Below are 16748 nucleotides of genomic sequence, written 5' to 3' on the forward strand. Positions count from 1 at the left end.
CTTTGCCGACTGTTCTTGCCACGATGATTTGTTTTTTGGAACTTTATCACAGTGTGGAATCTCCTCTTTAGTTCCTGGCTGACGTACTTCTGTGATCAGTCCCTTTATCAAGAGTCCAACCCTGGGAGTTACAGTGATGAATGTGAATGTAAGGGGGAGGTTTGAAGTAAACAGACCGTTCCTCTGGTTTAATCTGAAAGAGGAGCCGGGCTCAGTTTTGCCTCTCTCCCACCTGATCCTCTCCTCTCTCCATGCACCGAGTCACTAGACTGGTGTCAGCACAGGATGAGGCTGTTTGACCCATCGTGCCTGTGCTAGTCTGAGTGGAGAAATTCCACTGCCAGCCTGGCGTCCCACAGCTCCGAGCGTTATTCCCTCACCCTGCGGCGATCCAGATTCCCACTGGAAGGTCCTGATTTGATTCGGCCTCCACTCCACAACTCCGGTTGTCTTAGGCTTGTTTACTTATCACTGAAGCAGTCATCAGGTTCAGAGATGATGCAGGCTGAGAAAACCTGTAGGAAAAATACAGAATCAGCTCTACCGCAATTATTGCAAGCTTATCGGGCAATTGCATGTGTATTTACTTATAAAGTATTAAGTTTCTAAATGATTTAAAATGCTAAAAGTTACATTAATAATCATTAAGATTAAAAATATGTACATTATTAATGTGTAAGTTTATATAATATATTTTATATAATGCATAAGTTATTAAAATATAAAATGTATACATATATATGAGAGGCAAAGCAAACAGGATTGTTAAACTATAAGAAAAAAATAAGATATCTACATCCTGATATCCCACCCCATCTGATGTCCTCCTGACACTCCCCAATCCCCACCTGCTCTCTCTGATGTTCTCCTTTCTCTGTGGTAACCAGTGAGGCACGAGGGTGCACTGGGTTGTGGTGGGATTGATCACTGACTGGCCTCTCCTCTGCTCTCTTCCCTGCAGATGCCTTCTTCCCCAGGACGTCGGGCTGGCTGTGGGGTTTCCTGTTCATCCTCTTAGCCCTCTTGGTTGTTGCTTGTGCATTTTTCATCTTCTGGAGGAGAAAACGTCGCCAAGACCAGCTGATGAAAGGTGTGTGTTCGTGGGGGACCTCACCACATATTACAGGCCTGACTCACCTGTGCTGACCAAGCTCATCTGAGCAAGATGTCTTTGGCCCCCATCCCTCCTAAAATTTCGGAGTTAGATTTCCAGTTCTCTCTCTGGCCGGGGTGGACAACATTTCCTCCAGGACTTTTAGAGTCATCGTGAAGAACAACATGGTCACAGGCTGAATAGGGTCTTCTCGGGCTCCCAGTCAGGTACAAGTATGGATTATTTCAATGGCCTCCTTTACCAGGCCGTGCCAAAAGCCACTCTGGCGTGGCACAGTAGTTTTCTGTCGCAGTAGTCAATCCTTGGCCATTGCAAGTGCAGTGTTCTGCCACCACCAATTTCTCTAATCAACCCAAACGGATAGACCTCCTGTGCTCCTTGCTGCTGGCATCCTGCTCTGCATCCACAGGGAATTCTGCAAATGCCAGACCTGACTCCCACTCTGAGTAGGAACTGGAATTTGATTGAAACGAGTTGGGAGAGCAGAAACCTGATTGGATGAGGACTAACCAATCAGGAGGGACAGAATACAGGGGTATAAATACCAGCAGACTGGACTTGCACAGGCATCATCCCCGATGAAGATGGCAGAGTTTGTCATCGAAACGTTGTTCGTAATCGATTCCTTTGCTTGGCTGGAAGCCCGAGAAGAGTTTATTCATCAGTTATGCCGGGAAAGCACGAGGTCCTGGTGGACACTCGGCCTATCCCCAGTCCATACAGACCATGGTGCCCACCCAGCAGTCCCAGTATCCCTCCATGTACCTATCCAAGTGCGTCTGTACCGACCTCAACCACTTCCTCCAGCAGCTCATTCCATAGCCCAACCATCTCAGTATCTTCTGCAGGAAAAAGTTACCCCTCAGGTCCTTTTTGAATCTTCCCCCTTCTCACCCTAAGCCAACTCCCCTAACCTGGGGAAAAGGCAGTTTCCTTCCATCGTGTCTATATCTCTCATCGTTTTAAACATTTCTATCAGGAAGCCTCTCACTCTTCCGCGTTGCAAGGTATAAAGAGCTGTTCTGTGCAGTATAAAGAACGTAGGGAGACAATCTCCCACCGTATTGCAGTCCCTCCACTCCTGGCAGCATCCACATGAATCTTTCCTGGGCTCTTTGCAGTTTAACCACATCATTCATATAACCAAACTACGTAGAACTAGGAGTGTAGAGTCGCCAAGGTCTGCTATACAATATCACAACCTGTGCAGCCAAAGTAACACACACATGAACAGCTGGAGGAGCTCAGCAGGCTGGCAGCATCGATACAAAACAGTAAACAGTCGATGTTTCAGCCGAGATCCTTCATCGGCACTTTGGATTTCCAACAGTTTCTGTACTCAGACTTCTGAGTGACGAGGGTCAGTGTACAAACACCCTCACCACCCTCCCTACCTGAGTGACGAGGGTCAGTGTACCGACCGCCCTCACCACCCTCCTGACGTGTGACCGCACTTTTTTTAGTGATACAAGGTGAAGCAACAGGGCAAAAAGTCGGTCGTTCTGGCCCTTCAGCCACACTGTCCACTAAACCCTCGCCTAATCACAGGACAGGTTTCAATGACCAATTTTCCTACGCGAAGGAAATCTTCGCGTCCACACAGGAGTCTGGACGTTCTCCCCTTCAACCCGGTATCTTCTGTCAGTGAGCTGTAGATCCCTCCCACAGTCCAAAGACCTACTGGGTAGGTTCATTGCTCATTGTAAATTGTCTCGTTATTGGTGTTAAATTGTGGTTGTTGGGGAATGCTGGGTATCATGGCTCAAAGGGCCAGAACGACCGACTTTGTGCCCATGTTGCTTCGGCTCAACTGCAAACTCTGATTGCCCTGGTTTTAATAGTGTGGCACTGGTCGCTATCCTACCAACCGACCACTGTATTCTATCAACAAACTACGCACTGGTACTCCAAGCTCCCTCTACCGACCGTCCATAGTCTGTCCCACCGGTATTCCAAGCTCCATCTGTTCCCTTGTCCTGACCATCCATAGTCTGTCCAACCAGTATTCCGAGCTCCCTCTGTTCCCTCATCCTGACCATCCATAGTCTGTCCCACCGGTATTCCGAGCTCCCTCTGTTCCCTTGTCCTGACCATCCATAGTCTGTCCAACCAGTATTCCGAGCTCCCTCTGTTCCCTCATCCTGACCATCCATAGTCTGTCCCACCGGTATTCCGAGCTCCCTCTGTTCCCTTGTCCTGACCATCCATAGTCTGTCCAACCAGTATTCCGAGCTCCCTCTGTTCCCTCATCCTGACCATCCATAGTCTGTCCCACCGGTATTCCGAGCTCCCTCTGTTCCCTCATCCTGACCATCCATAGTCTGTCCAACCAGTATTCCGAGCTCCCTCTGTTCCCTCATCCTGACCATCCATAGTCTGTCCCACCGGTATTCCGAGCTCCCTCTGTTCCCTCATCCTGACCATCCATAGTCTGTCCCACCGGTATTCCGAGCTCCCTCTGTTCCCTTGTCCTGACCATCCATAGTCTGTCCAACCAGTATTCCGAGCTCCCTTTGTTCCCTCATCCTGACCATCCATAGTCTGTCCCACCGGTATTCCGAGCTCCCTCTGTTCCTGCAATCAGATCATCCATAGTCTGTATTGTGTTGGTTTCACTTTTTAAAATGCACCACCTCTACTGAAACGTTTGAAACTTCTAAGCCCACTTCGCTAACTGATCACGATCTGCCCTCTAACCTACCATCAATAACACTTCCATATTCTGAGTCATTGGAAAATTTGGTGGAGTGATAGAGCACAACGGCACAGCAGGGCCTTTCCCATCTGGTCTGTGCCAGCCTGTTTTGTGATCCTTCCATCCGTGTCCCCATCCAGATTTCTCCTCGATCCACACTCTCACTGAAGGGGCTCCCCCTCAGCTTCCCTTAAACATTTCACCTTTCACCCTTAACCCATGACCTCAGTGCAAAAAGCCTGCTTGCATTTACTTTACCCATACCACTCAGAATTTTGTATACCTCTCAAATCTCCCCCCATTCTCCTCTGCTCCAGGGAATAAAGTCCAGACCTATTCAACCTTTCCCTGTAACTCAGGTCCCCAAATCGCAGTGACATAAATACTTCCTGTGCTCCTGACGGGAGGTGAGTGGCGCCGTACACAAAATGCGAATTTGTACAATAGCAACAGGAATGTCAGGTGATGATCGGACTATCAGTGTGATACGAGCTTTGGTCACTCGAACAACACACCGTGGATGTTCCTGAACGGCTCAGCTTTGCGTCTGAGCTAAATCTGCTCTGGGTTTGGGAACGGTTGTTTGTGAAGGGGCAGCCAGTGGGGAGGGGTCCAAGTGATTTGTTACTAACCAGGAATGTTCCTCCTCTCTTCCAGAATTGTGGTTGCGGCCCACTTATGATGGTAAGTCACAGTAATTGTTCCTCAGTGTGATATAAAACAAAGTTTTTGTTGAACAGTCAGGCCCTTTGGCCCGCAATGTTGTGCTGACCTTTTGAACTACTCCAAGTTCCAACTAACTCTTCCCTTCCATGAAGCCCTCCATTGTTCTTCCATTCCCAAATCTCAGCAATGTTCCCGTCCCCCCCCACCCCCTCCCCCTCGGCGACGATCCCGTCCCCCCCACCGCCAACCCCTCGGCGACGATCCCGTCCCCCCCACCGCTACCCCCCTCGGCGACGATCCCGTCCCCCCCACCCCCCTCCCCCTCGGCGACGTTCCCGTCCCCCCCGGCGATGGGCCCCGGCGACGTTCCCATCCCCACCGCCATCCCCTCGGCGACGTTCCCGCCCCCCCCACCGCCACCCCCCTCGGCGACGTTCCCGCCCCCCCACCGCCACCCCCCTCGGCGACGTTCCCGCCCCCCCCACCGCCAACCCCTCGGCGACGATCCCGCCCCCCCACCGCCAACCCCTCGGCGACATTCCCGTCCCCCCCCACCCCCTCCCCCTCGGCGACGATCCTGCCCCCCCACCCCCTCCCCCTCGGCGACGTTCCCGCCCCCCCCCCCCCACCTCCACCCCCTCGGCGACGTTCCCGTCCCCATCACCACCCCAGCCGGCTGTTCCACTCACTCACCACTTTCTGTGGGGGAAGGAAAACAAATTTTCTGACGTCCCCCGTCTCATTTTGTCCACTGCCACAGTGGAGAAAACGCCTCTGGCTGGCCACATAGTCGCTGCCTCCTCATCTGGCACACCTCCAAGAAATCACCCCTCATCCTCCTTCGCTCCAAAGAGCCTTGTGGCTCTCTCAACCTATCCTCGTAATCCAGGCAGCATCCTGGGAAATCTCCTTGGCACCCTCTCTAATCCAGGCAGCATCCTGGGAAATCTCCTCGGCACCCTCTCTAATCCAGGCAGCATCCTGGGAAATCTCCTCTGCACCCTCTCTAATCCAGGCAGCATCCTGGTGAATCTCCTCTGCACCCTCTCAAATCCAGGCAGCGTCCTGGTGAATCTCCTCTGCACCCTCTCTAATCCAGGCAGCATCCTGGTAAATCTCCTCTGCACCCTCTCTAATCCAGGCAGCATCCTGGGAAATCTCCTCTGCACCCTCTCTAATCCAGGCAGCATCCTGGGAAATCTCCTCTGCACCCTCTCTAATCCAGGCAGCATCCTGGTCAATCTCCTCGGCACCCTCTCTAATCCAAGCAGCATCCTGGTAAATCTCCTCTGCACCCTCTCTAATCCAGACAGCATCCTGGTCAATCTCCTCTGCACCCTCTCTAATCCAGGCAGCATCCTGGTCAATCTCCTCTGCACCCTCTCTAATCCAGGCAGCATCCTGGTAAATCTCCTCGGCACCCTCTCTAATCCAGGCAGCATCCTGGTCAATCTCCTCGGCACCCTCTCTAATCCAAGCAGCATCCTGGTAAATCTCCTCTGCACCCTCTCTAATCCAGGCAGCATCCTGGTAAATCTCCTCTGCACCCTCTCTAATCCAAGCAGCATCCTGGTAAATCTCCTCTGCACCCTCTCTAATCCAGGCAGCATCCTGGGAAATCTCCTCTGCACCCTCTCTAATCCAGGCAGCATCCTGGTGAATCTCCTCTGCACCCTCTCTAATCCAGGCAGCATCCTGGGAAATCTCCTCTGCACCCTCTCTAATCCAGGCAGCATCCTGGTAAATCTCCTCTGCACCCTCTCTAATTCAGGCAGCATCCTGGTAAATCTCCTCGGCACCCTCTCTAATCCAGGCAGCATCCTGGTAAATCTCCTCTGCACCCTCTCTAATCCAGGCAGCATCCTGGGAAATCTCCTCTGCACCCTCTCTAATCCAAGCAGCATCCTGGTCAATCTCCTCGGCACCCTCTCTAATCCAAGCAGCATCCTGGGAAATCTCCTCGGCACCCTCTCTAATCCAAGCAGCATCCTGGTCAATCTCCTCGGCACCCTCTCTAATCCAGGCAGCATCCTGGTGAATCTCCTCTGCACCCTCTCTAATCCAGAGGGTATCCTGGTCAATCTCCTCGGCACCCTCTCTAATCCAAGCAGCATCCTGGGAAATCTCCTCGGCACCCTCTCTAATCCAGGCAGCATCCTGGTGAATCTCCTCTGCACCCTCTCTAATCCAGGCAGCATCCTGGGAAATCTCCTCGGCACCCTCTCTAATCCAGGCAGCATCCTGGTCAATCTCCTCGGCACCCTCTCTAATCCAGACAGCATCCTGGTCAATCTCCTCGGCACCCTCTCTAATCCAAGCAGCATCCTGGGAAATCTCCTCGGCACCCTCTCTAATCCAAGCAGCATCCTGGTCAATCTCCTCGGCACCCTCTCTAATCCAGGCAGCATCCTGGTGAATCTCCTCTGCACCCTCTCTAATCCAGAGGGTATCCTGGTCAATCTCCTCGGCACCCTCTCTAATCCAAGCAGCATCCTGGGAAATCTCCTCGGCACCCTCTCTAATCCAAGCAGCATCCTGGTCAATCTCCTCGGCACCCTCTCTAATCCAGGCAGCATCCTGGTGAATCTCCTCTGCACCCTCTCTAATCCAGAGGGTATCCTGGTCAATCTCCTCGGCACCCTCTCTAATCCAAGCAGCATCCTGGGAAATCTCCTCGGCACCCTCTCTAATCCAGGCAGCATCCTGGTGAATCTCCTCTGCACCCTCTCTAATCCAGGCAGCATCCTGGGAAATCTCCTCGGCACCCTCTCTAATCCAGGCAGCATCCTGGTCAATCTCCTCGGCACCCTCTCTAATCCAGACAGCATCCTGGTCAATCTCCTCGGCACCCTCTCTAATCCAAGCAGCATCCTGGGAAATCTCCTCGGCACCCTCTCTAATCCAAGCAGCATCCTGGTCAATCTCCTCGGCACCCTCTCTAATCCAGGCAGCATCCTGGTGAATCTCCTCTGCACCCTCTCTAATCCAGAGGGTATCCTGGTCAATCTCCTCGGCACCCTCTCTAATCCAAGCAGCATCCTGGGAAATCTCCTCGGCACCCTCTCTAATCCAGGCAGCATCCTGGTGAATCTCCTCTGCACCCTCTCTAATCCAGGCAGCATCCTGGGAAATCTCCTCGGCACCCTCTCTAATCCAGGCAGCATCCTGGTCAATCTCCTCGGCACCCTCTCTAATCCAGACAGCATCCTGGTCAATCTCCTCGGCACCCTCTCTAATCCAAGCAGCATCCTGGGAAATCTCCTCGGCACCCTCTCTAAAGATTCCACATCCTTCCCAGAACTGAGCGCGATGTTCCATCTGGTCTAACCAGGGTTTTATAGAGCTTAACTCAATCCCCCTGACTAGTGAAGGTCAACACACTGTACCCCACCTTAACCATCCTGATAACTTGCACGCCGATTTTGAGGGATCTCGGGATGATCCGTCTGTCCCCCACACCCACCAAGAATCCTGCCCTCAGGTTCAGCCTTCCAAAGTGCATCACTTCACACTCGAGTTATGCCCTTTTCTATTAAAATCCAAAGTACGTTTGTTATCAAAGTATGTGTACACAACAGAGCGTTGAGAGTTGTCTCCTAACAGGCAGGCATGAAACAAAGAAACCCCGAAAAACATTTTAAAAAAAGACTTTTGAACACCCAGTGTTCAGAGTGGAAAAAAAATCTATCATGCAAGTAGTGTTCAGAACTGAACGTCCATAGTTGAGTGCAGAGCTGAACTGGCCTGATCCTCGCCTCGGGCCCCCGACACCCTGCCTGTGTCAGCCTGGCCTGGTGCCTGAGTCGATGTCCGAACATCAGGTCAAATGGGGCCTGGACTCTGCCGCCTCAATTCGGCCTGGTGCTTAAATCATCACCCAGACGCTGGGATCTGACATTTCTCTATGCTCTGGTGCCGTTTCCCCTGAAACGCGGCTGTTCTGAATCTTTGACGGCTTTGCGCTGGCGGTTGTTGGTGGAAGATGTTAGCAGCTCGAGTAAGTGATATAATCCTTGTATGTTTTCTTTCTTTCCCTTCCAGAGCACAAAGAACTGAAGAACCAGCTCGGTAAGTAACGGTAAACCAGCGGGGCTTTCTGTTCTGCAAGGTCCACTGCCCATGCTTTGACCAGTGACATGAGGGATCGATCAGTAAGAGCAAATGAAAGGAAGGCAGAGGCAAGCGCAGTGGCCATCGTCTGAGTGGATAGTCAGAGAGTAAACACCAGGATATCTGCAGATGCTGGAAATTCAAACAACAACACACACAAAATGCTGGTGGAACACAGCAAGCCAGGCAGCATCTATAGGGAGAAGCACTGTCGACGCTTCGAGCCGAGACCCTTCGTCAGGACTAACCAAAAGGAAAGATAGTAAGAGATTTGAAAGTAGAGGGGGGAGGGGGAAATGTGAAATGATAGGAGAAGACCGGAGGGGGTGGGATGAAGCTAAGAGCTGGAAAGGTGATTGGCGAAAGTGATACAGAGCTGGAGAAGGGAAAGGATCATGGGACGGGAGGCCTTGGGAGAAAGGGGGAGGGGGGGAGCACCAGAGGGAGATGGAGAACAGGCACGGTGATAGGCAGAGAGAGAGAAAAAAAACAAACAATATTGTCAGGGATGGGGTAAGAGGGGAGGAGGGGCATTAACGGAAGTTAGAGAAGTCAGTGTTCATGCCATCAGGTTGGAGGCTACCCAGCCGGTATATAAGGTGTTGTTCCTCCAACCTGAGTGTGGATTCATCTTTACAGTAGAGGTGGCCATGGATAGACATATCAGAATGGGAATGGTACATGGAATTAAAATGTGTGGCCACTGGGAGATCCTGCTTTCTCTGGCGGACCGAGCGTAGGTGTTCAGCGAAACGGTCTCCCAGTCTGCGTCGGGTTTCACCAATATATAAAAGGCCACACCGGGAGCACCGCACACAGTATACCACACCAGCCGACTCACAGGTGAAGTGTCACCTCACCTGGAAGGACTGTCTGGGGCCCTGAATGGTGGTGAGGGAGGAAGTGTAAGGGAGGTGTAGCACTTGTTCTGCTTACAAGGATAAGTGCCAGGAGAGAGATCGGTGGGAAGGGATGAGGGTGACAAGAGGACAAGGGAGTCGCGTAGGGAGCGATCCTTGCGGAAAGCAGAAAGGGGGGGGAGGGAATGATGTGCTGGGTAGTGGGATCCCGTTGGAGGTGGCGGAAGTTACGGAGAATTATACGTTGGACCTGGAGGCTGGTGGGGTGGTAGGTGTGGACAAGGGGAACCGTATCCTGAGTGAGGTGGCGGGCGGAGGGTATGTTGGACCTGGAGGCTGGAGATGGTACGCATCTCTTCCATTTCCCACACCTCCAACTTTCACCCTGCCCTCAAATTTACCTGGTCCATTTCCGACACCTCCCTCCCCTTTCTTGATCTTTCTGTCTCCATCTCTGGAGACGGCCTATCTACTGATATCTACTATAAGCCCACAGACTCTAACAGCTACCTGGACTATTCCTCTTCCCACCCTGTCTCTTGCAGAAATGCTATCCCCTTCTCACAATTCCTCCGTCTCTGCCACATCTGCTCTCAGGATGAGGCTTTTCATTCCAGGACGAAGGAGATGTCTTCCTTTTTTAAACAAAGGGGCTTCCCTTCGTCCACCATCAACTCTGCTCTCAAACGCTTCTGTCCCATTCCCCACACATCTGCCGTCACCCCCATCCGCCTGGAATGTAAGAGGAACAAATGGTACTCCTGCCCTTATACTTCCTCCCTCACCACCATTCAGGGCCCCAGACAGTCTCTCCCTCTCTGCCCATCACCCTGCCTGTTCTCCATCTCCCTCTGGTGCTCCCCCCCTCCCCCTTTCTCCCAAGGCCTCCCGTCCCATGATCCTTTCCCTTCTCCAGCTCTGTATCACTTTCGCCTATCACCTTTCCAGCTCTTGGCTTCATCCCACCCCCTCTGGTCTTCTCCTATCATTTCACATTTCCCCCTCCCCCCACTACTTTCAAATCTCTTGGTATCTCTCCTTTCAGTATCTTGGTATCTCTCCTATCAGATCCTTTCAGAGACGAAGGGTCTTGGCCCGAAACGTCGACAGTGCTTCTCCTAATAGATGCTGCCTGGCCTGCTGTGTTCCACCAGCATTTTGTGTGTGTTGTTTGGATAGTCAGAGTGGTTTTTTTAAGGCTTCTCTTTGTCTGCTGGGTAAAGATGCCAGGCAGGATAGTGGACTGCTCCTCTTGCAGGATGTGGGAAGGCAGGGAGACCCTGACGACTACAACTGTGAGATGTCCATCCAGCTGCAGCTTCTAACAAACCGCGTTAATGAGTTGTAGCTGGAACTGGATGAACTCTGGATCATTCGGGAGCCTGAACAGATGAGAGACAGGGTATATCATCGGACAAAGTCAGCATGGATTTGTGAAAGGAAAATCATGTCTGACGAATCTTACAGAATTTTTTGAAGATGTAACTAGTAGAGTGGATAGGGGAGAGCCAGTGGATGTGGTATATTTCGATTTTCAAAAGGCTTTTGACAAGGTCCCACACAGGAGATTAGTGTGCAAACTTAAAGCACACGGTATTGGGGGTATGGTATTGATGAGGATAGAGAATTGGTTGGCAGACAGGAAGCGAAGGGTGGGGGTAAACGGGACCTTTTCAGAATGGCAGGCAGTGACTAGTGGGGTACCGCAAGGCTCAGTGTTGGGACCCCAGTTGTTTACAATATATATTAATGATTTAGATGAGGGAATTAAATGCAGCATCTCCAAGTTTGCAGATGACACAAAGCTGGGCGGCGGTGTTAGCTGTGAGGAGGATGCTAAGAGGATGCAGGGTGACTTGGATAGGTTAGGTGAGTGGGCAAATTCATGGCAGATGCAATTTAATGTGGATAAGTGTGAGGTTATCCACTTTGGTTGCAAGAACAGGAAAACAGATTATTATCTGAACGGTGGCCGATTAGGAAAAGGGGAGATGCAACGAGACCTGGGTGTCGTTGTACACCAGTCATTGAAGGTGGGTATGCAGGTACAGCAGGCGGTGAAAAAGGCAAATGGTATGTTGGCATTCATAGCAAAAGGATTTGAGTACAGGAGCAGGGAGATCTACTGCAGTTGTACAAGGCCTTGGTGAGACCACACCTAGAGTATTGTGTGCAGTTTTGGTCCCCTAATCTGAGGAAAGACATTCTTGCCATAGAGGGAGTACAAAGAAGGTTCACCAGATTGATTCCTGGGATGGCAGGACTTTCATATGAAGAAAGACTGGATCGACTAAGCTTATACTCACTGGAATTTAGAAGACTGAGTGGGGATCTTATTGAAACGTATAAAATTCTAAAGGGATTGGACAGGCTAGATGCAGGAAGATTGTTTCCGATGTTGGGGAAGTCCAGAACGAGGGGTCACAGTTTAAGGATAAAGGGGAAGCCTTTTAGGACCGAGATGAGGAAAAACTTCTTCACACAGAGAGTGGTGAATCTGTGTAATTCTCTGCCACAGGAAACAGTTGAGGCCTGTTCATTGGCTATATTTAAGAGGGAGTTAGATATGGCCCTTGTGGCTAAAGGGATCAGGGGGTATGGAGAGAAAGCAGGTACAGGGTTCTGAGTTGGATGATCAGCCATGATCATACTGAATGGTGGTGCAGGCTCGAAGGGCCGAATGGCCTACTCCTGCACCTATTTTCTATCTTTCTGTATAGAGACGTAGTAACACCCGAGGTGCAGGACACGGAAACTGGGTGACGGTCAGGAAGGGGTAAAGGTACCCCTGTGGCCATCCCCGTCAACAGGTGTATCACTTTGGATACTATTGCGGGAAGGGGGTGATGTAGCAGAGGAAAGTCAGACAGTGGTGGGGTCTCTGGTGTTGAGTTTGCCTCTGTGATTCAGTCGGGAAAATGTTACCCTGAAATCTTATCCTTAATAATAGACCGACACTCTCCCAACCACTGAGGTTCGGCTAACTGGCCTATAATTTCCTTTCTTTTGCCTTCCTCCCTTGTTAAAGAGTGGAGTGACATTTGCAATTTTCGAAGTCCTCTGGAACCATGCCAGGATGAAGTGATTCTTGAAAGGTCATGGCCAATTCATCTGCTATCTCTTCAGCAACTTCCATCAGGACTCTGGGGTGTCGTCCATCTGGTCCAGATAACTCACCCACCTTAAGACCTTGGAGTTTGCCTAGCACTTTTTCCTTTGTAACACCAAGGACCTCTGTCACACGGCTAGTGATTCCACAGTGAAGACAGATGCAAAGTACCCACTACGTTCATCTGCCATTCTGTTGTCCCCCATTACTACCTCACCAGCATCATTTTCCAGTGATCTAATATCAACTCTTTAAATAACTAAAAAAATTTTAGTACCCTGCTTTATGTTATTGTCTAGTCCTCGTATTTCATCTTTTCTCCTCTTATAGCTTCTTTAGTTGCCTTTTGTTGGATATTAAAAGCTTTTCAACCATCCAACTTCCCACTCTTGCTGCCTTATGTCCCTTGCCTTGGCTTTTATGCAGTCCTTAACTTCCCTTGTCAGCCACGGCTGCCATTTGGGAATGTTTTTCTGTGGAAGTACCTATCCTGCACCTTGTGAACTATTTCCAGAAACTTCAGCCACCTCTGCTCTGCCGTCATCTCTGCCAGTATCACACTCCACTTGGGTAAGCTCCTCTCTAGTGCTCAGAAATTCCCTTTATTCTATTGTGATGCTAAGACACATGACTTGTGCTTCTCCCAGTCAAATTGTAGGATAAATTCAATCATATTATGATCACAAGAGTCCTAAGGGTGCCTTTACCTTAAGTTCCCTAACATAATCTGGATAATTACACAGCACCCAATCTAAGATATGGGTGTTTGTCAGTTAATCTACTGACCAGAGAGTACTGGTGTCCATTAGACAGTTAACCCACTGACCAGAGAGTCCTGGTGTCCGTTAGACAGTTAACCCACTGTCAAGCGAGTCCTGGTGTCCGTTAGACAGTTAACCCACTGACCAGAGAGTCCTGGTGTCCGTTAGACAGTTAACCCACTGACCAGAGAGTCCTGGTGTCCGTTAGACAGTTAACCCACTGACCAGTGAGTCCTGGTAAACGTTAGACATTTCACCCACTGACCAGTGAGTCCTGGTAAACAGTAATTTATCTTCTCTCTTTCTTTTCTCCCCTTTGCAGAACAAGAAAAGATTTGGGCACAGCAGGGTAAGTGTGCGTTTGTTCGTCAAGATGTTGAGTTTAAAACGTCAGCACATTATGTTGCAGCTTTATAAAACTCCAGTTGGGCCACATCTGGAGAATTGCACACGGCTCTGGTCGCCCAGAACAATGTTGAGGCTTTGGAGCGGGTGCAGACGAGGTTCACTAGGATGCCGTCTGGATTAGAGGGCACGTCAGAGGCTGAGGGGAGATCCGATAGAGGTCTATAAGGTTATGAGAGGCACAGAGAGCATCTTTTTCCCAGGGGTGAAAAGTCTAATACCAGAGGGCATGTATTTAAGGTGAGGGGGGGGAATTTCAAAGGAGATGTCAGGAGCAAGTGCTTTTTCTCTTACACAGAGAGTGGAGGGTGCTGTCTGTGGTGGGAGATGCGGATACATTAGAGACTTCTGAGAGATGTTTATACAGGCACACAAATGTGAGGAAAGTGGAGGGATATGGACACTGTAGACAGAGGGGTTAGTTTAGTTGTCCCTTTGATTACTAATTTAATGGGTTTGGCACAATTCTGGGTGAAGGGCCGGTTCCTGGGCTGGTCTGTGTTTGATGTTGGGCATGGGTTTAAGGTGAGTCCGGATCGTGGGGGAGACCGCACAGTTTGTTGGGTTTGCGGAGTTGGCTGGAGTGCATTGGGACCGAGGGCCGTTCCTGCGGGGCACTGCGCTGCTCGGCTGCGTGACTGATTATTGTCCGTCTCTGTTTCAGAGAAGAAAAACTTGCTGCAAGAGATGGGTAAGGAGTGGTTCTGGGACAGACACGGTGGAGGGGATGGCAAGGGAAGAGGAGGGGTGGGCTGGGGTGAATGCCCTCTCCTCAAGCCACTCGAGTATCAGTTGACAAAGGCTTCGAGCACAGCCGGTGAAGTGTGAGGGAGAGTCAACGACAGTTACCCCAGGGAGGGCATCTGCTTTCTACGTTGTATGAAACTCTGTTCAGGATGGACACAGAGAATCTCGAGGATGTGTCCCCTAGTTCTAGTCTCACTTACCAGCTGAAGCAGCCTTACAGCCTCTTTCATCATGTTATGTTTCGAAAAGGTCCCCTCTCATTCTTCTGAATTCTAGAGAATATAATCCCAGTCTCTCCTCGTAGGCTAAACACGTCATAAGACTTTAAGACCATAAGACACAGCTAATCAAGTCAGCTCTGCCATTCCATCATAGCTGATTTATTGTCCCTCTCCACCCATTCTCTGCCTTCTCCCTGTAACTTCTGGTGCCCTGTCTGATCGAGAACCGATCAACCTTGGCATTAAATGTACTCGATGACTTGGCTTCTACAGCCACAGGTTCTCCACCCGCTGGATAAAGGAATTCCTCCTCATCTCTGATTGAAACGGACTTTGCCCTCTGGTCTTGGACTCCCCCACTATAGGAAACATCCACTCTATCCAGGCCTTTCAACACTCAGTAGGTTTCAGTGAGATCTCCCCCCGTAAACCCCAGTGAGTACAGGCCCAGAGCCGTCTCAGGCATTAACGCTTCTGTTCACGGAGTCATTATTGTGAACCTTGTCTGGACCCTCTCCAAAGTCAGTACATTCTTTCTTAGATATGAGGCCTAAAACTGCTCACAGTACTCCAAGTCCGACCAAAGCCTCAACATTACATCCTTGTTTTTATATTCTAGTCCTCTCGAAATGAATGCTAACATTGCATTTGCCTTCCTCACCACCGACCTAACCTGCAAATTAAATTCCGCACAAGGACTCTCAAATCTTCTTGCACCTCTGATTTTTCTCCACGTTTATAAAATAGTCTGCACCTTTATCTACCATGTGACATATACTTCACTGTACGAGATTTCATTTGCCTTTTTGCCTGTTCTCCTAAACTGTCTCAGTCCTCTGCAGACTCTCTGCCCCTCCACCTATCTTTGTATTGTCTGCAAACCTGGCCACAAACCCGTAAATTCCATCATCCTCATCACTGAGAAATAATGTGAAAAGTGTTCGCTGTCAGACACCACTGATCACCAGTAGTCATCTCGGGAATTGACCACCACCCCCAAAGCCAGTATGTCTTTCCTCGAGAGCAGAACTGCCCGCAGTACTCCAGCTGTGGCCTGACCTCTGTCCGGTTAACTGCCTGCAGTACTCCAGCTGTGGCCTGACCTCTGTCCGGTTAACTGCCCGCAGTACTCCAGCTGTGGCCTGACCTCTGTCCGGTTAACTGCCCGCAGTCCTCCAGCTGTGGCCTGACCTCTGTCCTGTCCGGTTAACTACCCACAGTACTCCAGCTGTGGCCTGACCTCTGTCCTGTCCGGTTAACTGCCCACAGTACTCTAGCTGTGGCCTGACCTCTGTCCGGTTAACTGCCCGCAGTACTCCAGCTGTGGCCTGACCTCTGTCCTGTCCGGTTAACTGCCCGCAGTACTCCAGCTGTGGCCTGACCTCTGTCCTGTCCGGTTAACTGCCCACAGTACTCCAGCTGTGGCCTGACCTCTGTCCTGTCCGGTTAACTGTCCACAGTACTCCAGCTGTGGCCTGACCTCTGTCCTGTCCGGTTAACTGCCCACAGTACTCCAGCTGTGGCCTGACCTCTGTCCTGTCCGGTTAACTGCCCACAGTACTCCAGCTGTGGCCTGACCTCTGTCCTGTCCGGTTAACTGCCCACAGTACTCTAGCTGTGGCCCGACCTCTGTCCTGTCCGGTTAACTGCCCACAGTACTCCAGCTGTGGCCTGACCTCTGTCCTGTCCGGTTAACTGCCCACAGTACTCCAGCTGTGGCCCGACCTCTGTCCGGTTAACTGCCCGCAGTACTCCAGCTGTGGCCCGACCTCTGTCCGGTTAACTGCCCGCAGTACTCCAGCTGTGGCCCGACCTCTGTCCGGTTAACTGCCCGCAGTACTCCAGCTGTAGCCTGACCTCTGTCCGGTTAACTGCCCGCAGTACTCCAGCTGTGGCCCGACCTCTGTCCGGTTAACTGCCCGCAGTACTCCAGCTGTGGCCCGACCTCTGTCCGGTTAACTGCCCACAGTACTCCAGCTGTGGCCCGACCTCTGTCCTGTCCGGTTAACTGCCCACAGTACTCCAGCTATGGCCTGACCTCTGTCCTGTCCGGTTAACTG

The 16748-nt window shown here is 51.0% G+C and overlaps 1 protein-coding gene across 1 annotated transcript in view; it reads left to right on the forward strand.

Moving 5' to 3' along the window:
- The window catches only part of LOC140719860 (butyrophilin subfamily 2 member A1-like), a 55912-nt gene that overhangs the window by 22389 nt on the left and 16775 nt on the right, over window positions 1-16748 (forward strand). The window contains exons 5-9 of the mRNA XM_073034786.1: window positions 962-1090; window positions 4467-4493; window positions 8517-8543; window positions 13638-13664; window positions 14385-14411. Coding sequence (XP_072890887.1) covers window positions 962-1090; window positions 4467-4493; window positions 8517-8543; window positions 13638-13664; window positions 14385-14411 — 237 coding nt within the window. The remainder of the gene's footprint in view (window positions 1-961; window positions 1091-4466; window positions 4494-8516; window positions 8544-13637; window positions 13665-14384; window positions 14412-16748) is intronic.

This window comes from Hemitrygon akajei, chromosome 2 (genome assembly GCF_048418815.1).
Source record: "Hemitrygon akajei chromosome 2, sHemAka1.3, whole genome shotgun sequence".
NCBI classification, from domain to species: Eukaryota; Metazoa; Chordata; class Chondrichthyes; order Myliobatiformes; family Dasyatidae; genus Hemitrygon; species Hemitrygon akajei.